Genomic DNA, 23,191 nt, shown 5'->3' with positions numbered 1-23,191 from the left:
GACCAGTACTGGACACAGTACTCCAGATGCGGCCGTACCATTGCACGATACAGCGGCATGATGACTTCCTTCGTCCTGGTCGTAATACCCTTCTTAATGATACCCAGCATTCTGTTTGCTTTCCTAGAGGCTGTGGCGCATTGCGCCGATGCCTTCAGTGTTGCGTCTACCATCACTCCCAGGTCTCTCTCCAGGTTACTAACCCCTAGTGATGTTCCCCCCATTTTGTATGTGAACATCGGGTTCTTTTTCCCCACGTGCATGACCTTGCATTTCCCCACGTTGAAGCTCATCTGCCACTTTTCGGCCCACTTTTCCAGCTGCGTTAGATCCTTTTGGAGATCCTCGCAGTCTTCCTTGGTTTGAGCCCTGCTGTATAGTTTGGTGTCATCTGCAAATTTAATGACTTCACACTTAGTTCCCGCCTCTAGGTCATTTATGTAGATATTGAACAAGAGTGGTCCCAGCACCGACCCCTGCGGAACTCCGCTCGTGACCCCTTTCCAGTCTGAGTAGGATTTGTATATAGTGGTAACAATCCTTTGTTCTGCTCTCTCCATTTTATTGCGTTTATAATTGTCCCCCTGATATGACAAAAAACCTGCACAACTAATCAGATGCATCTCCATAACATAATGGTAGTCTACCCAAATATACATCAATGCTTACTTTACGATCTCAATGATGAAATTGCATATGGAAACGGTGGCTGTGACATGCCACATGAAAATATGGGCATCAACAATTTCAATGGCTAGTCTACAAGTGTGGAATGCTATTTTTATTAAAAGCTTTTTAATTTTTTTATGGTTCAGGGTAGAGAGATTGGCAGATGAGTTGAATTAATGAGTTTGATGTATTATGTAGGTCAGTGGTCCCCAACCCTGTCCTGGAGGACCACCACCAGGCCAATCGGATTTTCAGGCTAGCCCTAATGAATATGCATGAGAGAGAGTTGCATATAATGGAAGTGACAGGCATGCAAATCTGCTCTATGCATGAAAACCCAATTGGCCTGGTGGTCTTCCAGGACAAGGTTGGGAACCACTGATGTAGGTGAACTGTACTAACGGTATCAAAGTCCCTCCTCGAGGGCCGCAATCCAGTCGGGTTTTCAGGATTTCCCCAATGAATATGCATGAGATCTATTAGCATACAATGAAAGCAGTGCATGTAAATAGATCTCATGCGTATTCATTGGAGAAATCCTGAAAACCCAACTGGATTGCGGCCCTCATGGAAGGACTTTGACACCCTTGGTCTGTTATGTCTGTTAAATCTTTGTCAGTTTGTGAATTTTTAATATGATCCTGCCAGTACCGAGAGCGGACACAAGGAGACAGAGCGAACTACAAGCAATTAACGCTTGGCTGAGGAGATGGTGCGATGAGGAGGGTTTCCACTTTGTTAGGAACTGGACTACTTTCCTGGGGAAGAACAAGCTCTACAGAAGAGATGGACTACACCTTAGCACAGCTGGGACGAGGATGCTGGCACGCAACGTCCAGAACGCCATAGACTTGGCTTTAAACTGAAGAGAAGGGGAAAGCCGATAGTCGAACTGACCTCGACACATCGGACATCAGTACCTGACAAGGATACTGACCTGGGACATTGGGAAGGAAAGCTTGGGACTGAGTGTGTATGTTTTGAAAAAGGACATCGGACATCAATACCTGATAAGGATACTGACCCGGGATATTGTAAGGGAGGACTTGGGACTGAGTGTGTATGTTTTGAAAAAGGACCTAAGGACGCATTGCAGGGACCGAGGGCACAAATGGAACTCGTAAGAGGCACCAACATGGAACAACAGGAGCCAGAGGAGCAAGGACCTTGTGAAATAGAGACCAGAACTGAGAGAAAATTACAAGAACAAGTGGTGCAAGGGAAACAGGCTGAGGACGTCACAGACACACAGCAGCAGGAGGAGGATGAAACTCGGGGGCTGGCAAACCATGAGGAGGACTGCAGGAGTACCAAAACACGAGGAGAACAAAAAGAGAGGGCAAAAAACTGGGTCTTAAACTGCCTGTACACAAATGCTAGGAGCCTGAGGGCCAAAATGGGAGAACTAGAAATCACTGCTAGCAAAAAGGACCTAGACATAATTGGAGTCACAGAAACATGGTGGACTGAGGAAAATCAATGGGATGTGGCCATACCAGGGTACAAACTATACAGGAGAGACAGGGCACATAAAAAGGGTGGAGGAATAGCGCTGTACGTAAAAGACTCCATACCCTCAACCAGGATGGAAACAACAGTTCAGGCGGATGGCTTGGAATCACTATGGGTTAAGCTACAGGGAGGAACTGGGGCAGACATTAAAATGGGTCTGTACTACCGCCCACCAGGACAACCTGAAGAAATCGACCAGGACCTGGAGGCAGAACTGAGGCAGGTATGCAGAAGCGGAAAGGTGATGGTGATGGGGGACTTCAACTATCCAGGGATAGACTGGAGTATTGGGCACTCAAACTGCGCAAGGGAGACCAAATTCCTAGAGGTCATGAGGGACTGCTTCATGGAGCAACTGGTCAAGGAACCAACACGGGGTGACGCCACTCTTGACCTAATCTTCAACGGACTAGAGGGGCCAGCAAAGGAGGTGACAGTATTAGCCCCGCTAGGTAACAGTGATCACAACACGATCCAGTGCAGGCTAGAAATTGGATCATCAAAGGGGAAAAGAACCACAACGACAGCACTCAACTTCAAAAAAGGAAATTATGATGCCATGAGGGAAATGGTGGGAAAAAAACTCAAAGGTAACATAGGGAAGATGGATTCCGTAGAAAAAGCCTGGACCTTACTCAAGGGAACTGTGCACGAAGCGCAAAACCTGTGCATCCCCAAGTTCAGGAAAGGGTGCAAAAAAAACAGAACAAAAAACCCAGTGTGGATAACAAATGCAGTGAAGAAGGCGATAAGCGACAAGAAAGCATCGTTCAGAAAATGGAAAAAAGACAAAACAGAGGAGAACCAAAAAGTGCACAAAGAACACCAGAAGGAGTGTCACCGAGCGGTTAGAAAAGCAAAAAGAGAATATGAAGAGAGACTGGCAGAGGAAGCAACAAACTTCAAGTCTTTCTTCAGATACGTCAAGGGGAAGCAACCGGCAAGAGAAGAAGTGGGACCATTGGATGATGGAGACAGGAAGGGAGTGGTAAAGGAAGAGAAAGAAATAGCTGACAGGTTAAATGAGTTCTTCACGTCAGTTTTCACGAGGGAAGATATAACTAACATCCCAGAACCTGAAGAGAGCGGAAAAGGAGACCAAGATGTAAAACTGGTCAATTTAGAGGTAAGCCAAGAAGATGTACTCAAGCAGATAGACAGACTAAAGAGCGACAAATCTCCAGGTCCGGACGGCATTCACCCAAGGGTACTCAAGGAACTAAAAAACGAAATAGCAGAGCCACTTCGACAAATATACAGCCTATCCTTAAAAACCGGAGAGATCCCGAAGGACTGGAAAATAGCAAATGTCACGCCCATCTTCAAGAAGGGCTCAAGGGGAGACCCAGGAAACTACAGGCCAGTGAGCCTGACCTCAGTCCCAGGAAAGATGATGGAGGCACTGATTAAGGACATCATCTGTGAACACATCGAAAACAATGAGCAGCTAAAACCGAGTCAGCATGGCTTCTGCAAGGGTAGGTCATGCCTCACAAACTTATTGCACTTCTTCGAGGGGGTAAACAGCCAGGTGGATAAAGGGGAATCTATAGATATCATTTACCTTGACTTCCAAAAAGCCTTCGACAAGGTACCACACGAAAGGCTGCTTAAGAAGATATGGAACCATGGGGTACAAGGGGTGATCCACCGATGGATCAAAAACTGGCTGGCGAACAGGGAACAGAGGGTTGGCGTAAAGGGCCATTACTCAGACTGGAAAGGGGTCACGAGCGGAGTTCCGCAGGGGTCGGTGCTGGGACCGCTCCTGTTCAATATCTACATAAACGACCTAGAGGCGGGAACCAAGTGTGAGGTTATTAAATTTTCAGATGACACCAAACTATACAGCAGGGCTCAAACCAGGGGAGACTGCGAAAATCTCCAAAAGGATCTAACGCAGCTGGAAAAGTGGGCCGAAAAATGGCAAATGAGCTTCAACATAGGGAAATGCAAGGTCATGCACGTGGGGAAAAAGAACCCGATGTTCACATACAGAATGGGGGGAACACCGCTAGGGGTCAGTAACCTGGAGAGAGACCTGGGAGTGATGGTAGACGCAACACTGAAGACATCGGCGCAGTGCGCTACAGCCTCAAAGAAAGCTAACAGAATGTTGGGTATCATTAAGAAGGGTATTACGACCAGGACGAAGGAAGTCATCATGCCGCTGTATCGTGCAATGGTGCGGCCGCATCTGGAGTACTGTGTCCAGTACTGGTCGCCGTACCTCAAGAAGGACATGGCAGTACTTGAGGGAGTACAGAGAAGAGCAACTAAACTGATAAAGGGAATGGAAAATCTCCCATATACCAACAGGTTGAAGCAGTTGGGACTTTTCTCACTGGAAAAGCGGAGACTTAGAGGAGACATGATAGAAACCTTCAAGATCCTGAAGGGCATAGAAAAAGTAGACAGGGACAGATTTTTCAAATTAAGGACCACCACAAGTACAAGGGGGCACTCGGAGAAATTGAAAGGGGACAGGTTTAGAACAAACGCTAGGAAGTTCTTTTTCACTCAGAGGGTGGTGGATACATGGAACGTGCTTCCAGAGGCTGTTGTAGACAAGAAAACATTAAATGGTTTCAAAGAAAGTTTGGATAGATTCCTAGAAGAAAAAGGGATTGAAGGGTATAGATAGATATAGACCACTACTCAGGCGATGGGCCTGATGGGCCGCCGCGGGAGCGGACCGCTGGGCAGGATGGACCTATGGTCTGCCTCAGCGGAGGCAACTTCTTATGTTCTTATGTTCTTATTTGTCTTTTAGATGTAATCTGCTTAGGTCTGAAGTGGAATAAAAATGTTTAAAATAAATAATAAATCAATGGAGCATAAAGTCTTTAACATTAAACAAATAGAGCCTGAGGTTATTGATAACCAGTATAATTCTTTTCTTTAAAATTAATGTGGCATCAAGAGCTAGTTTCATCAAAGTATGCATAGGCTCACACTGCTATTAGCCCAGTCAATATGAAGTGGTATTACCTTCTGTTTAAGTTGTAAAGTAACTTAACTGCAGGTTCTGAGTATTTTAAATCTAGATCTGCAATAGTAGTCCTTGTAAAATTCCCACCCCCTTTATTCCACAATCAGTGTTATACATCCCTTGCCGCCAGGCACTGTAGGAAGCCTCGGAAGATTTGAAGTCTTAATTCCTCCTTCTGGTAGCATAACCTGGAGTATTTCCATTGGATACCAGTCTTGCTTTCCTACAAGCCAGCCTATAGGAGTTTCTCTTCTGCTTGTTTCTTTTGATAGTTTTCAGTTTCAGTATTTCCTTCATGGGTTTGCCCTCATGCTGGAGGTTCCCTGTAGGGACATCCTTGTAACAGGCGATCGCAGACTATTGGAGAATGTGTGTTGGGGGGGGGGGGGGTGTTTCCTTCTGCATTGCAGTAAGCCCTCTAGACCAGTGATTCCCAACCCTGACCTGGAGGAACACCAGGGCAATCGGGTTTTCAGGCTAGCCCTAATGAATATGCATGAGAGAGATTTGCATATGATGGAAGTGATAGGCATGCAAATTTGCTTCATGCATATTCATTAGGGCTAGCCTGAAAACCCAATTGGCCTGGTGTTCCTCCAGGACAGGGTTGGGAACCACTGCTCTAGACAACCTGCAAGTCAGATCAGGGCTCCGGGATCAGGAGCTAGCTCACCCCAAGTTCATCCACTAGTGGGTGTAGCACAGGCTGAGCAGTTCCGTGGAGACGTGACCGGTATTGGATCTGGACTGCGGGCCTCCGCCAGGTGGTTGCATGACTTATTAGAGAGTGGCGGAGGTCACCAGCCGTGGTCGGGTTGGAGGGGCATTCAGACTTGAAATCCAGCTTTCCAGCTTCCTGAGGCTTTAGATCTCCCTACATGTTCCAGCATTGCCTGCAGATTCTCTCATACAGCACAATGGAACAGTAAGTAACAAACTGACAGCCGGTTTTGGGGGTCTTTAAAGGGGTTTTGGGGTGGTTTCCCTGCATGCCCTACCCCTCCCCGCTTCTAAAATCTCAAAATCTGCTGTTTTTTTTGGGGGGGGGGATTCTTGTTCTTTTCCTGGGGTATTTTAAAGCAAAATCTGACCCCCACAGTGGCTATCTTGGCTTTTTCCCAAGTTAAATAAACTTTTTTTTTTTTTTTTTATAGTTAGGAGCTTCATTTTGTTCCAAATTTCAGATGACCTCCCCAGGTCGGGATAGGACTGATTCATGCTTCATTTGCAGTGGATAGTTGTCAAGATGCACAGCTGTGTTCCACGTGTGCTGCAGTCTGCAAGGGGGGGGGGGTCATTGTTTGCATGGATGCAGTGCCTTCCACCTCCAGGGAGACACTGCTTGAGCCTTCTGTCCCAATTTCTGTAAAAAGCGTGTCTGGGGGCTTACAGGACAGCATTGGGTGGCATATCAGCGAAACAGTAGTGCGTTTCTAGAGAAAACCCTCAAGTCTTCCAAGCATTCTAAGTCTTGAGTCACACAGGGTGGTTCTCACCGCGGGACACCTTTTCCCCTGGAATATGTGGATATCAGGCATACTTAAGGCAATGCCAGTGGTCACCCCACTGATGTCTGGGCCGTCCGCGGCCTCCACTGGACCTGGGTCTTTTGTTTTGTTAATGAAGGGAATAGACTTAGAAAGAGAAGATTGTTCACCCTATCCAAGGTGGAGAGGACAAGAGGGTGCACTCTAAAGTTAAAAGGGGATATATTCTGTACAAAGTTCTTTACCCAGAGTGGTAGAAATCTGGAACACTCTTCCAGAGGCTGTTATAGGGGAAAGCACCCTCCAAGGATTCAAGACAAGGTTTGACAAGTTCCTGCTGAACCAGAACATACACAGGTAAGTCTAGACTCAAATGGGGCACTGATCTTTGACCTAAGGGCTGCTGTGTGAGCAGACTGCTAGGCACCATGGACCACTGGTCTGACCCAGCAGCAGAAATTCTTATGTTCCCCAACGGGGACCCCAGAGCAGAAAAGGGTGATGCCTGCAATTGTGTGGGGCACTCTCTCATCCCTCTGCTTTTGCAGGGAGGTTCAGTGGTGTCTGCAGATGACAAATCTGGCAGAGCTTGCAATCAGGATCCGTGTGGGTCCCAGGACCTGGCTGACAATCCTACAGTACGCAGGAATTAAAGCTGCAGCTGGTCCAGGCGGAATATTTTCTCTCAAGTGATCGGACCTCTAACTACCTCCTTTCTGGATAACCCCAATGTGGTTTGTATCCTGGCGAAGATTTGGGATGACCCAGAGGGCCCATTGAAATGTACTCTGGCCATTGCGAGGCTTTACCCCATGGTGGTTGGTTTTACTAAGCGCTTTGCTTCTCCGAAGGTGGATTCAGATGTGTCTCAGGTCACCAAGTGTATTTCCCTCCCTACTGAAAGATGGGTGGTCCTGAAGGATGTTCAGGACAGGTGGGTGGATTTCATCCTTAAATGCCTGTTTGATTTGACTGGCTGGTGTCAAGGTGGCAACAGTCTCGTCCTTCATTGCTCAGGCGTGACACTCCAAACTACACCATGACCTTGATACTGTGGTGCTACACTATTTGGATTTTCTCATTTCCAGGGTAGATATGGCTGAAGCTTTATGATATATTGAAAGTTTTTTTGCCAATCTGGGCACTTATTTGGCCTTTGCCCGGAGAATGCTGTGGATCAGGCAATGGTCTGGGGACTCCTCGTCTAAGGCCACCTTGAGCAAGTTGGTGGGGTGGGGGGGGTGGGTTCACCAGTGTTTGATCTTGTGACTGCGGCAAACAAGAAGGCAGATCGGTTTTAGTCTTTGAGAGGCTAGCAGCAACAGCCTGAATGCTCTGGTGCAGTCCTGGCTCCAGGAGGCTCTTTATGCCTTCCCTCCATGGCCCCTAATAAGGCGTCTGTTACATCAAATAGCAGAACATGGAGGGCTGGTGATCTGATGGCTGAGACAGCCGTGGTATGCTGACCTAGTTTGTTTCTGGCGGGGTTGACAGTTGCAGTTGCCCTGTCACCCTAGTCTCACGCAAGGGCCAATTGCATTCTAGGACCCAGACTACTTTGGTTTTACGGCATAGTTCTTGAGCACGCAGCCTTGACAGCCCAGGGCTATTCTACTGTGCTGATAGCCATGTTTAGGCTGCCATGATGGCGGCCTAAGCAAATGCTTGGCGATGCTACCAAGTATGATGCACTAGCTGACATGACAGGAGGATCCTTCTTCCTCAGGCGTTGGAGTTTTTTGCATGATGGCCTGTAAAAGGGCCTTGCAGTGGGTTCAGATTGCAGGTCTGTCCTGCCTGGGCCCTATTGCCTTGAAGGACTCCTTTGCAGTTCATCTGGATGTGGTTCATTTTCTACAGGGTACGGTTTGTCTGAGGTCTCCTCTGCACCTCCCTTGTCCGAAGTGGGATCAAATCTGGTTCTCCACTCCCTGGCTCGCCCACCTTATGAGCCTCTGGAGCAGGTGTCCTGGATTGGTCTTGCTATCAAAGCGGTATTCCTTGTGCTTGTCAGCTCAGTTTCGGAGCTTCAAGATCTTTCTTGTTGGGTCCTTTCTTGCATATTATGGATACTGCGGTGCTCTTGCATACGGTTCCTTCCTTCCAAAAGTGGTTTCTGTCTTCCATGTGAATCAGGAAGTCCGACTTCCGGTGTTTGTTCCTTCCAGTTCAAAGACCCAGGACTGGAAGCTGCAATCCCTGGATGTGTGCAAGGTTTTACTGCAGTATTTGGAGGTTACCAACATGTTTCGTGTCTTGGGCCACATGTTTATCCTGATTGATCCTGCATGCAATGGCATGCCTGTCTCTAAGGCTTCCATTTTGAGATGGATTCGAGTGGCCATTGCTGCAACTTATGTAGTGGCAGGAAAGAAGCCCCTCTCAGGGTGCAGGCTCATTCTACCAGAGGGGTTTCCTCCTCTTGGGCCAAGTCATCAGTGGTGTCTTCAGATGAGATTTAAGGGATACTATGTGGTCCTCCTTGCACACCTTCAAGTTTTATAGGATTGTGGCGGCCAAGCAGATACCGCTTTTGATGCTTCGGCGTTGGCAGCGAGCTCATCAGTTCCACCCTAATATTTTCGGGACTGCTCTGTTACATCCCACTGGTCATAGAATAAAGGGGGATTGTACAAGAACAAAAGATTAGGATTTTACCTTTGTGAATCTTCTTTCTTGTATATCCTCCATTTATTACAGGAACCTGCCCTATATGTCTGATTCGTTGATCGCCTGCCTTGAAGTGTACTGTAAGCTGGATTTAAGTTTCGGATCAGCCTTTATAAGAGTGCCATCTGACTGGAACTAGCACTGAATTTGGGGGAGGGGTCCCTAGTTAAGCGCCCCCTTATGACAGTGCAGGCTATTTCTCCCTATAGCACTGTTCTATCGTTTCAGGTTTCTAATGTTTCAGAACCTGTTTTTCTCATTTTCATTGTTGCAGTTTGCATATGTTAATATGAGCAGAATTGATTTGGCTGGCTGGGAGTTCCCCCCCTCTACAGATGTTCCTGGCTACTTTAAGACTGACTGGTGCCCAAGGGGCATGCTCCAGGTTATGCTATCAAAGGGAGGAGTTAAAGACAATCATCTGAGGCTTCCTACAGTGACAGGGGATGCATGACCCACTAGTCCCAGAATAAAGGGAGGATTTACAAGAAAGAAGATTAGCAAAGGTAAGAACCTAATTTTTCAAACTGCTGAACTACCTTGAGTTTTTCAGCATTTTTATTGTTTTAGCCTGTTTAGCTTTTCAGCAAAAGTAACACTACTTACCTTTCTAGGGGTCAAAACTTGGAATGGCCTTACAGAAAGGGCCAGAACTGAAAACCCATCTATTCGATACTTAATCTCCTTTACCCTCTCCTCTCCCTTTCCCCTTCCTCCCTTCCTCATCTTTCTCCCCTTCCTCTCTCTCCTACTTATCCACCTCCTCTCTCCCTCCTTTCTCTCCCCTCTTACCTCTTTACAGTCGCCTTGAGTCTGAGCGAGGTATGAGCGAGATTAGATTAGAATCTACTTAATGTATAGCCTGCTTATTGTCATAGTTATGAAAAAATAATTACAGTAAACAGGTTTTGTTCTGAAGGGACTTTGAAAAGTAAGGCATGTAAGTTTCATATTGCTGAGTATGGTGTTAAAGCACTGATGTATAGCAAGAAACATATGCCGGTAGATCAGGGATCTCAAAGTCCCTCCTTGAGGGCCACAATCCAGTCGGGTTTTCAGGATTTCCCCAATGAATATGCATTGAAACAGTGCATGCACATAGAGCTCATGCATATTTATTGGGGAAATCTTGAAAACCCGACTGGATTACGGCCCTCAAGGAGGGACTTTGAGATCCCTGCAGTAGATGATGCTGCCACTCAGAAACAAAGCTATGCTTTGAAAAAGTATTCACAGATCAAACCCCTTTTGGGTATATTGTGGCAGCAGTGCTTTTACCCTGGGTCAGGGGTAGGCAATTCTGGTCCTTGAGAGCCGAAGACAGGTCAGGTTTTCAGGATATCCACAAATATGCATGAGATGGATTTGCATCTCAAGGAAGCAGTGCATGCAAATCCATCTCATACATATTCATTGTGGACATCTGAGAACCTGACCTGGCTCTGGCTCTTAAGGACCGGAATTGCCTACCCTTGCCCTAGGCAGCTGTGAAGACAGAGGACCCGCCCTCTTCACTTCTAAATTATTTGTTTATAATTATTCTGTTCCATTGGTTTCTTTTGTCTCACAGAACAGTGAAGATCTTTATTTACTATTGTCTCCTCTTCCTGTATTGGGTTCGTATTTTTTTGAAAAAAGTATTAACATTGCTTCTAACATGCCTACTTTGAATAGGTGATGCTCCTTTTTTTCCCTTTAGATCTCTTTCTGTAAAGCGTGATGAACCTGGACTCGCAGGACTTATTGAACAATCTGAAACTTCCAGAATTTGACTATGTTCGCCAGTATGTGCATAACTTTCCAGTCAACACACTGCTAGGCATTGGTGCTGCTGCAGCCTTTGCACTTTGGTATGCCACAAGATACAAAGCTTTGAAGCCAGCTTTTGATGTAACCATGCAGTCTATAGAAATTGAGGTAAAAAAAGTTGACACATACATAATGCAATGACTGATCTAAATTCTTGTGACTTCTTGCCATCTCTTCATACACAAAATGTATGTGTAAAGTTGGTAACGGGCAGGGCACTTTCACTATTCACTTTTTTTTTTTTTTTTCCCCTGAGGGCTTGAACTAATGTAACTTTCTTGTAAAATACAGTGGAACCTTGGTTTACGAGCATAATTTGTTCCAGAAGCATACTCGTATATCAAAGCGAGTTTCCCCATAGGAAATAATGGAAACTCGCTTTGATATGTTCCCCCCCCCCCCCAAGGCCAGCGGCACTGCGCCCCCCTTCCACGAACTGGCACCCCCCACCCGAACAACTTAAAGTTACCCCCCCCTGCCTGGCACTAGCACGCAGCCCACAGGACGTGCCGGTGCCGCCAGAAGATCTTCCTGCTTCTGCTGGCCTAGAGCATGCATCTGCGCATGCTCAAGGACTTCTAGAACTTGATCGGTTACACCAATTGATTGAAGCCTATTTATTAGAAGTGTATGATAGATAGTGTCGAAAGCATATAACTGTTCTTGGGTGTTATACTATGTTGTATACCATGTAGACCGATTCTACTTTCCTGTTTATTTAGGAGGTGGGCCTCTCTGGCTCCGCAATCATCTGTTTGACAATTTGGTTTGTCCTCTCTTCTCTTCCTGGAGAGGATTTTTTCATCCTTTTCTTCGCTCTCATATCGGTATCTCTTGCTGTTCTGATGTAACCTTTAGCGGGTCGGGCATCCTGTACTGTAGAATTTCTACTTTCTACTATTTCTTTCTCTCAGTATCTCTGACGTCCCTTAAATTTGCTTCATGGAATGTCAATGGTATTAATCAATCCCTTAAATGCAAAAAAATTACGGACTATCTTAGATCCAAAAATTGACATTCTCTTATTACAAGAAACCCATCTCAATTCTAGAGACTGCTCCCTTCTCAAAATTCCAGGGTATGGAGTTCATATATTTTCTTCTGCTGTACACAAGAAAAGGGGTGTTTCTATCTTATTTAGGAACTCCACGAACGTCCAAATTATCCACCAGTCTATGGATTTAGAGGGTAGATGGATAGTGGCTACTGTTAAATTGGGCTCGTTGATGCTTTACATTGAATGTCTATGTCCCGAATGTGGACTTGGCCTGCCTTTATGATTTCCCTGCGAGAGAACCTCTTAGAAGTCTCTGATCACCCTCTATTATTGGGAGGCAACTTCAATCTTCCCCTTGATGTTCTTCTGGCTAGACAATCCCTTTCTCTGTTCCGCATTTTGAAAATGTGGTCTGAACTTCATCACGTTATCCAGGATCTGGGTCTCTGTGACCCTTGGAGACTGCTACATCCTGAGGAACAATCATTTACTTTTTACTCTGCCCCGCATCGATCTTACTCCAGAATCGACTTTTTTCTTATGTCAAAATCGCTGCTTCCTATGGTTCGGGCTTCGGTAATACATCCTATTATTCTCTCGGACCATGCTCCTATTGGTCTACACATTGAAGCTCAACATACTTGTCCTAAGCGTCACTGGAGATTGAATACTTCCCTCCTCTCAGATACTGCTTTGCTGGAAAAGATTTGTAGCTTTATTTCTGCTTTTTTTCAAAACAATATTGATTCTGTGTCCTCTTAATACTATTTGGGAAGCTTTCAATGTGAGCCTTAGGGGAGAAATTCTCATCTATGCAACGTGGAAAAGGAAAGCCGAATCCTCTGCCTTGACTACTTTGGAGCAGGACATCTTTCTTTTAGAATCCCAGCAAATTCAGGGCCTATTACCGCATTCTTCTCCTGAGTTAATACAAAAAAAGATTGATTATAATCTATCTCAGACTAAAGCTCAACAAGATTTCTTGCTTTCTAAAGCCGGCACCATATGTCTGCCAACAAATCGGGTCGGTATCTGGCTAACCGTAAGCAACGTTCTAGAGTTGCTGCCCTTGTGGGGGATGATGGGATTTCTGTCACCGATGATGCCTCCATATCTGCATTCTTTGCAGCCTTTTATGAGAAACTATATACATCCTCCTCATCATCCTCTTCCTCTGCCCCCGAGTTCTTTCAAGATCTTCCCCATCCTTCCTTGTCTCCCTCTCAAATGGATGCCCTGGGCGCTTCAATTACAGAATCCGAAATCTTGGAGACGCTATTCATTCTTTATCCTCACATAAATCTCCTGGACCCGATGGATACCCCATAGAACTCTATAAAATTCTCTCTACAGAGTTAATATCTTTTTTGAAATTGATGATCGTGGTTCTTTTGCGGAAGCTCATATCGTGTTACCCAAAGCTGATAGGGATGAAACTAAAGTTGCCAATTATAGACCAATCTCACTTAATACAGATTGTAAAATTTTAGCTAAAGTTCTTTCCTCCAGATTAGAAAAAATTTTAGGCTCTTATTCATCCCGATCAAGTTGGATTTATAAAAAACTGTTTTATTGGTGATAATGCTCATACCTTCCATGCTGTGCATTCTTCCTCTTCTCCTATGGTAGCTATTTCTCTCTATGCGGAGAAGGCATTTGACATGGTGGAATGGACTCATTTATTCGCCTCCCTTAGCTGGTTTGGCTGTGGTGGTGATTTTGTTCGATGGATTCAATTGCTATATTCTAAACCCTTCTCTAGGTTACGTATTAATGACTCTCTTTCCACTCCTGTTTTCCTTCACAAGGGGACCCGTCAGGGTTGTCCACTGTCTCCTCTTCTTTTCAACATAGCTCTTGAACCTCTTCTCATTGCTATTCGTCATCATCAGAACATTGCTGGCATTCCTGTAGGTCCTCATCAAATTAAAACCCTGGCTTATGCTGACGATTTGCTTATTTCTTTCACAGCCTGCTTCTTCTATTCCTGTATTGCTCCAGGTAGTCTCCTCGTTTTCATCTCATTTGGGCTATCGTATTAATTGGGATAAATCAGAAATTCATGCCACATATCTTTCAGACTGTGGACCTATTTCCTTCCGTTGGGCTCATTCCTCTCTAAAATATATTGGAACCCTCTTTCATCAGGATAGAGATACTATGATGTCACTTAATCTTACTGCCCTCACTTCTAAAGTGGATAAGCTCTTACAACGCTGGTCCCCCCCCCTCTCTCTTTCATGGTGGGGGGCACTTGGAGGCTATAAAAATGACAATTGCTCCTATTAACTATTATCTCTCTATGCTTCCTAAGCTTGCTCCAAGGCAGTGGTTCTTAACCTGGGTTCGACCTAACCCCAGGGGTTCGGTGAGTCAGTCTTGCGGGTTCGGCAGAGGTCAAAACACACCTCCGACTCGTATAGCGCTTCGGTCACGTTCAATCATCTATCAGTTATTCAGTGATTTTGATCAAGACTGATCGTGTACTTGGTTTCTTGATCTATCAATCTGTAACTAACGCCTTATATACATCAATCAATTCCTGATCAAAATTTGTGATTTAACTGATAGATGATTGAATGTGACCGAAGCGCTTATGATTCGTGATGATACGCCCCGCTTGTCCATAATTGGCTGCAGGTGATCACGCAACATCGCTTGGCCTATCTGTGCTGCAGGGGATTTGATGAGCACAGTAGTCGAATTGTAACTGTTGTGATGGTACATCGTGTGATACCTATCTTAATATTTTAATCCCTTACTATGTTGAGCAAAATACAAAAGTGGTCAGACGAATATGTACAATATGGATTCACATGTATAACGAAACGTGATGGGAGTCAGCGTCCTAATTGCATGATTTGCAATGCCAAGTTGAGTAATTCTAGTCTAGCTCCGGTAAAACTAAGGGAACGCTTCCTTAAACTGCATGGAGATGGAAAATACAAGAACACAACGCTCGCTGAATTCAAGGTGAAGAGAGCAAGATTCGATGAAAAGGCTACTCTGCCTGTTCTCGGCTTTGTACCCATCAACAAACCGATCCTCACAGCATCGTACGAAGTTGCTTACCTGATCGCAAAGCAGGGCAAACCACACACCATTGGTGAAACACTCATAAAACCAGCTGTGTTGAAGATGGCGAATATCATGCTGGGAAAAGTGGCTGAAGTTCAGTTATCTGAAATTCCTCTTTCAAATGACATCATCAGCAACAGAATAGAGGACATGAGCAAAGGCATCTTGGCTCAAGTAGTTGCAGATCTGATTTCAAGCCTGGCAAAATTCAACCTTCAACTCGACGAGACCACAGACGTTTCCAATCTAAGCCAGCTTGCAGTATTCGTGCGCTATGTGAAAGACGACGTGATAAAAGGAAGATTTTTTTTTATTTTGTAAGCCTCTTACAACAACAACTAAGGCAACTGATGTGAAGAAACTTGTGGATGACTTCTTCAAAGACAACAATCTTTCGTGGGATATGGTTTCTGCAGTTTGTTCGGACAGAGCTCCAGCCATGCTCGGAAGAAAGTCCGGTTTTGGTGTGCTAGTGAATGCCGATGCACCACACATCATTGTTATGCATTGCATTCTGCACAGGCATGCGTTGGCAACAAAAACCTTGCCTCCAAAACTGGCAGAAGTTTTAAAAATTGTTGTGGAATGCGTGAACTATGTGCGAAATAATGCTCTGAAGCATCGCATCTTCAAGGAGCTGTGTAAAGAAATGGGATCTGAATTCGAGGTACTTCTGTACCATTCTAACGTTCGGTGGTTATCCCGGGAACAGGTGCTGAATCGTGTTTTTGCCATGTGTGTGGAATTAGCTCTGTTTTTGCAAGAGCAGCAACATTGTCATGCAGATTGCTTCAAAATTCTGAGTTCATTCTCATTTTAGCGTACATGGCTGATCTTTGCAGCTCTCAATCATCTCAATAAGCAGATGCAGGGTGGTGGAGTCAACATCATCGAAGCGGAAGAAAACCTGAAAGCTTTTCAAAAAAAGCTACCATTATGGAAACGACGAACAGAAAACGATAACTTTGCAAACTTTCCCCTGCTAGACAACTAAGTAAAATTGAAGATGTATCTGGAATCGGAGACATTTCTGTACCCGCGGAACTGAAGCAAACTATTGCCACGCACTTAGATGAGCTTGCAAAGTCTCTCGACGGATACTTCCCTACAAGAGAGTCATATCCAGCATGGGTGAGACAGCCATTCACGTTTAGTGTTGAGACAACAGATGTCAATGATGAATACCTCGATGAAAACATTGAAATTCAGCAGAGCCAGGTTCAACAGCAACTCTTCAGAACAACGCTCAACATTTTGGTGTCAACAATTGGTAACGTACCCTGTTATTGCTAAGAAAGCTCTGGAAATTTTCATACCGTTTGTTACAACATATCTTTGCGAGCAATCCTTTTCGAGGATGCTGGACATAACGAAGAAAAGGAACAGACTTTGTTGCGAAAATGACATGAGTGGCCTAAAGCCGTGCATTTCTGAACTGGTCTCAGAGGCAACAGCAGAAGTCATACTGATTTGCAGTAAATTTCATTTATGTTATTATTCGAAATATAGGAGAACTTTTTTGTTTTCAAAATTGATATTTTTCCCTCATTGTATACCTATGTGTTGAATTTGTAAAACTCATATTTTATTTTTCCAATAAAGAAGGGTTCGGTGAACACGAAACTGGTGGGGTTCAGTACCTCCAACAAGGTTAAGAACCACTGCTCCAAGGGCATTCTACAAATCTATAGAACGTAACCTATCTGACTATCTCTGGTGCAAAAAGACCCCTTGTATTGCCCTTAATACTTAAATCCTCCAAATCGGATGGGGGAATAGGCTTTCTAGATTTTTTTTCTTTATCATCTAGCGGCTTTCCTTAAATACAGTTCTATTTGGTTGCATGCTTCTTTGGATAACCATCAATCGGCCTGGGTCCTTATAAAACATAGAAACATTGAAGATGACGGCAGAAAAGGGCTACAGCCCATCAAGTCTGCCCACTCTGCTTACCCACCCCCTGTCTATGCCCTAATGACCCAATTTCCTTATCTTGACCATCGTAGGGATCCCACATGGGTATCCCATTTATTCTTAAAGTCTGGCATGCTGTCTGCCTCGATCACCTGCACTGGAAGCTTGTTCCAATGATCAACCACTCTCTCTGAAGAAATACTTTCTGGTGTCGCCATGAAATTTTCCGCCCCCGAGTTTGAGCGGGGTGCCCTCTTGTGGCCGAGGGTCCCTTGAGAAAGAAAATATCATTTCCACTTCGACACATCCCGTGAGGTACTTAAATATTTCGATCATGTCTCCCCTCTCCCTACGTTCCTCGAGAGTGTAGAGCTGTAATTTGTTCAGCCTCTCTTCGTACGAGAGACCCTTGAGCCCCGAGATCATCCTGGTGGCCGTCCGCTGAACCGATTCAATTCTGCGCACATCTTTACTGTAATGTGGCCTCCAGAGTTGCACACAGTACTCCAGATGAGGTCTCACCATGGCCCTGTACAACAGCATTATGACTTCAGGCTTTCGGCTGATGAAACTTCTATTGATACAACCCAATATCTGCCTTGCCTTAGATGAAGCCTTCTCCACTTGATTGGCAGTTTTCATGTCTGCACTGATGATTACTCCTAAATCTCGTTCTGCTGAACAACATTTGGTTCATCCTATTCCACTATCTTGCTTGCCTTACACTCCTCCTGTGTTCTCCATCACCTCCGACACTAAGTGCCACGGTTCATGCCATACATCACTTTGACTCTAACTCTCACACTAATCGATTATATTCCACTTCCTCTCCATTATGGTATAACTCCAATTTCTTAATTGGGAACCATCCTATCCATTGGCGTACGTGGATTGATAAGGGTATTTGGATGCTTGATCAAGTTATGGAAAATAATTCCCTTCTATTTTTTTCCCGGATTATGGACAAATTTGACCTCCCTCCTTCAGAATGTTTTCGATGGCTCCAACTCTCACATTGTTGCAAGTCCATTGGCGGTACATTTGTACAAATTGCAGCCATTTTTTGTGATGAGCTCTCTTGAGCATCGGTGCAGTCACTAGCCATCTGCTCTGGACCCCAGTCACAATGGGGTTTGCACAGTTTTGAACCCATCTGGAAGCCCCCTAATTTTTGGATAGCGAGTTGCTCCATGTTGACTCATATCAATCTGCATAGCTGATGTTCACCTCACATCGATAGTTATATCTGGTCATCAAAGATTCTATTCATCCCCTCGCGCTACACATGGAAACATGATGGCAGATAAAGGCCATATGGCCCATCTAGTCTGCCCATTTGCAGTAACCATTATCTTTCTCTCTCTCTGAGATCCAACGTGCCTATCCCAGGTCCTTTAATTCAGACAGTCTTGTCTCCATCACCTCTTCTGGGAGACAGTTCCATGCATCTACTACCCTTTCTGTAAAGTATTTCCTTAGTTATCCTATGCCCTCTCGTTGCAGTTTCATTTCAAATGAAAGACTCGACTCGTGTGCGCTTTTGTTATGTAGGTATTTGAACGTCTCTATCCTATCTCCCCTCTCCCACCTTACCTCCAAAGTATACAGATTGAGATCTTTGTCTGTCCCCATACACCTTAATAGCACATATCATTTTAGTAGCCTTCCTCTGGACCAACTCAATCCTTTTTATATCTTTTTGAAGGTGCTGACTCCAGAATCACAAAAGCCCATGAACAGTTTATACATTTTGCCGTTTCTGAAATGCTGCTGCCCTTGTCTAATTGCACTTTTTCCCTGTGAAATCCATGATTGCTATTTTGGTAACTTGCTGACATTCCATCTTATATACCCATTAAGTCTGCATTTGTTAGTTTTCTGTGCATCCCTGATGTCAGAGGCAGGCAGTGGTCATAATGTGATTTGACCATATATATACTACAGAATATGCAAATGTTTATATCTATATAATAAAACCGTAGGCGGCGCATGCGCAGTCTTATCAGCGTGCTTCCATGATCCGTATGTCCGTGGCCGCCAAGACTGCAGCATGCCCCGCGCTTACTACGGCCCCACGCGCAGCTCAGTTCGGCACGGCGGTTTCCCCAGATAGGGGAAGTCGAAAAACTCACTCCCGACGCGCAGCTGAGTTCGGCACGGCGATTTCCCCGGTTTCCCCAGATAGGGGAAGCCGAACTGCTCACTCCCGTCTCAGCGGCCTGCACATCGACGATTCAACCCCCTCCCCCCCCCCCCCCCCCGGGGCTGCCTAAAGAAACAAAGTTTCACGGTGCTTGGCCCGCCAAACAATTCCTGCTGTTGCCGAAATTTGCCCCACCGTTCCTTCCCTTCCTCCATCAGGTCAGTTCAACTCCGCCTATGTTAAAAGGAGCTGCTTTGAAATTGGAGCCCTGCCGCCACCGTAACACGTTCCTCTCTGCCAAGGCAGAGGGGAAAGTGCTACGGCAGTGGCAGGCCTCCGATTTCGACGTGGCTCCTTTTAACATTGGTGGATTCACTGCACCTGATGGAGGGAGGGAAAGAAAGGTGGTTGTGCGGCGCAGGAAGGGGGCGGCAAGGGACTAAGTTGGCCGGTAGTGCTGTTTTTCCATGAAGGAGGAACACGTGAAAAGAAAACAAAATAAAGAAAACGTTGGCCCCCGCCGAAGAAGTGGAATGTGGAGGAGGGGCGTGAGGAGCCGGAGAGCTGTATGTAAGTGTGTGCGCGCGCGTGTGTATAGCCAAGGAGGAAGTGCAGCAGCAGCAAGGAGGTGGGGAGAGTGGATTTCCCCTACTTGGATGTCAGTAAAAGCTTTGGTCCTGTGATCCTCACTCTTTTCCTGGGGCTACTGCTGGACAGAGGGGGAGCAGGACATAAAGGAGAAGAGCTACTGCTAGACAGGGGGAGGAGGGAATGGGAGGGGTGCTGCTGGACAGGGGGAGATAAAAGGAGAAGGGCTACTGCTATATGGGGGGAGCAGGGAAAGGGGGAGAGGTGTTGCTGGACAGGGAGGAGGTAAAAATAAGGGAGAAGGGCTGCTAGCACCCGTTAATGTAACGGGCTAAACAACTAGTTATTGTAATATTGCTTCATTTTGAAATAGACTTGCATTTAAACTTGTTCTAAATCGGATGTTTCCAAAATGGATTTTATGACAGAATGGTGATCGTGCTCGCAGATCTGCAATTCTATCTGACAATGAGCTGATAATATACTACTATGATGATGTGAAAACAGTGTATGATGCTTTCCAGAGGGGACTGAAGATATCAAGTAAGTAGCATTCTGTGTGTGAACTTAACTTTTTTTTTTTTTTTTTTTTTTTTTTCTTTTTTTAGAATACATGATTTTTTTTTTTTTTTTTAATTGGTCTAGGTCAGGGTTAACTACAATATGAGAAAGGACTTGAAATCACTTAGTGTGAACACTGTAGCCCTCAGATACCTGTGCTGCACAGTGGTCCAAAGGAACACACCGAAACGCAGATTTTATCAGGTTGGCACGTTCTCTTTCATCGGGCTAACAGTGTGTTTTTTAATATTTTTTAACTGCACTTTTTTAATTTAAACTTTATATTGAACGTTTTGTGCTCAACTTATAGTGATAGCAAACAAAAAACCACAAAGTGAAAAACTCTTGACACTTATCTTTTGAAGTTTGAAAGATTGTTTGCTGAGCAAAGTAGCTTTGGCTTGAGTTAATGGCCCAACGGGACCCGTTTCGCCTAGTATGGCTTCTTCAGGGGTCAAATATCGTCAAGCTGCCAAAATGAAAAAGTGTCTTATTAAAAGTTATACATACGAATGTTTTAAAAGACTAAGTCTTAAAAATTCTCAGCGGTACTCACCGTGTATAGCGTAATCCGCCTTTGCAGATTTAAAAATGGCGTCGGCACGCTGCCGTTTCTGCGCATGTGTTAAATACACAAAGTATGTCTACGTCATACTATGATATCCTATTTTAACGTCATACTTTGATATCATATAGAAACCCAGTTTAACAAACTAAATGGAATAAATGAAATTAAGATGTTATCAATGAATAAAGATGTTCTGAAAAAATGTTCAGAAAAAAGCATGCCAATCTATAGAACTATTTAAACCAGCCGGTTTCAAAGTTTTAAGATTGAAAATCCATTTACATTCTTTTTGATGGAGCAATTTTTGTCTATTGCCCCCTCGTGTAAGATGGTCAATTTTGTCGATACAGAAACTTTTTAAATCTTCAAAAACGTGTCCTGCTTGTGTGCAGTGTTCAACGAGGGGTGCAGATAATCTTTTATGTTTTAAACTAGATTTATGTTCCGAAAGTCTTGTTTTAAAAGCTCTGGTGGACATTCCCACGTACCACATTCTGCATGGACATATTATTATATAAATAATATGGTCAGAATTGCAAGTAAGAAAATGTTGTATTTTATGCACTTTGCCTGTATTTGGATTTGTGAATTGTTTTGTAGAGACGACAGTCACAAAAGCTGCATTTGCCACATTTAAAGAATCCTTGTGGTAACAGCTTTGAAGTGGATGAACTTTTTTGTGCAATTGCTGCTGGGGAAAGTATGTCTTTTAAATTTTGTTCTCTAGAAAAAGCTATTCTCAAATCTGTTTCTTGAAACAGTGGATGTGATTGTACGATTTTCCAATTAGTTCTCAAAATCGCTGCTGGAATATTACCATGTGCTGAATAGCGTAAAGTGCATGTTTGTATGTCGTCTTGTTCTGTTTGATTTTTTAAAGGGGTATTACCCAAAAGCATGTCACGATCGTAATACCTGGCTCTTTTTTGTGCATTTTTCAAAACTTGCACTGGATATCCTCGTTGGCTCAGTTTTAATTTTAACTTTTTAGACTGAATTTTAAAATTCTTTAATGAAGAACAATTTCTTCTTATTCTAAGGAATTGCGAGAATGGTAAATTTTTCCTTAAGTTAACAGGGTGACAACTTTTGAAGTCTAAAAGTGTTTCTATCCGTGGGTTTTACAAAAGTGTCAAATTCAAAATGGTCTTTATCTTGAATAATTAAGAGATCTAAAAAAGATATCTGATTTTTATCAAAATTCATGGAAAATTGTATATTGGAGTCACAGGTGTTCAGCCATGTCCGGAATTTCAGTAAATCTTGATGGTTGCCATTCCAGAGCATGAGAATATCGTCAATATAACGAAACCATTTAAAAATATGTTGTCCAAAAGGAGAATGTGAAATCCAAATTTTTTCAAAATTGTCCATGAACAAATTCGCCACTGATGGAGCAAAAGTGATGTCAAGAGCTTCATCCTGAGGTATTGAAGTGTATAATGAAACTACGTCAAAAGAGACTAAAGTAAAAGGAAAATCGTTGGTAGAAATCTGTTGTAGTTTGTTGATGACATCTCTAGAATCTTTTATGAATGAACTCATCTTCCAAACTTCACTTTTCAAAAAATAATCCACAAAAATGGATAAAGGTTCTAAAAGAGAACCACGGGAGGAAATGATTGGTCTCCCAGGGAGGCAAACCAGACTTTTGTGGATTTTCGGTTGTTGTGCAAAACATAGATGACTATCGAAGTGAGGTATTTCGTCAACTAAATGATGAATCGACGTATACGAAGTTATCATTGAATCCAACAAATCGTCTTAAAAGAAAGATCTTAGCAGAAACAGATAAAGGCTTAAAATCAGGTTTTCTAACATATAAAGATTATAAATTTATAAACAACAAGTTTCCTAGAATTCCTGTGCTATATCTATTACCGAAAATCCACAAAAGTCTGGTTTGCCCCCCTGGGAGACCAATCATTTCCTCCCGTGGTTCTCTTTTAGAACCTTTATCCATTTTTGTGGATTATTTTTTGAAAAGTGAAGTTTGGAAGATGAGTTCATTCATAAAAGATTCTAGAGATGTCATCAACAAACTACAACAGATTTCTACCAACGATTTTCCTTTTACTTTAGTCTCTTTTGACGTAGTTTCATTATACACTTCAATACCTCAGGATGAAGCTCTTGACATCATAAAAGAGACCATTGATAATCGCCCTCGTCCACATACGATTCCAACTGATTTTCTTTGTTT

General features: G+C 44.0%; 1 protein-coding gene across 2 annotated transcripts in view; it reads left to right on the top strand.

The window, feature by feature from the left end:
* The window catches only part of ACSL1 (acyl-CoA synthetase long chain family member 1), a 227,055-nt gene that overhangs the window by 73,743 nt on the left and 130,121 nt on the right, over window positions 1-23,191 (top strand). For both annotated transcript variants that reach the window (XM_033943434.1, XM_033943426.1), the window contains exons 2-3: window positions 11,030-11,247; window positions 20,288-20,402. In XM_033943434.1, the coding sequence (XP_033799325.1) occupies window positions 11,050-11,247; window positions 20,288-20,402 (313 nt within the window). In that variant the 5' untranslated portion in view covers window positions 11,030-11,049. The remainder of the gene's footprint in view (window positions 1-11,029; window positions 11,248-20,287; window positions 20,403-23,191) is intronic.

The sequence above is a fragment of the Geotrypetes seraphini genome, chromosome 1 (genome assembly GCF_902459505.1).
Source record: "Geotrypetes seraphini chromosome 1, aGeoSer1.1, whole genome shotgun sequence".
NCBI lineage: Eukaryota > Metazoa > Chordata > Amphibia > Gymnophiona > Dermophiidae > Geotrypetes > Geotrypetes seraphini.
The sequence above is the reverse complement of the archived record's forward strand: the minus strand, read 5'-3'. Positions and strand labels throughout refer to the sequence as shown.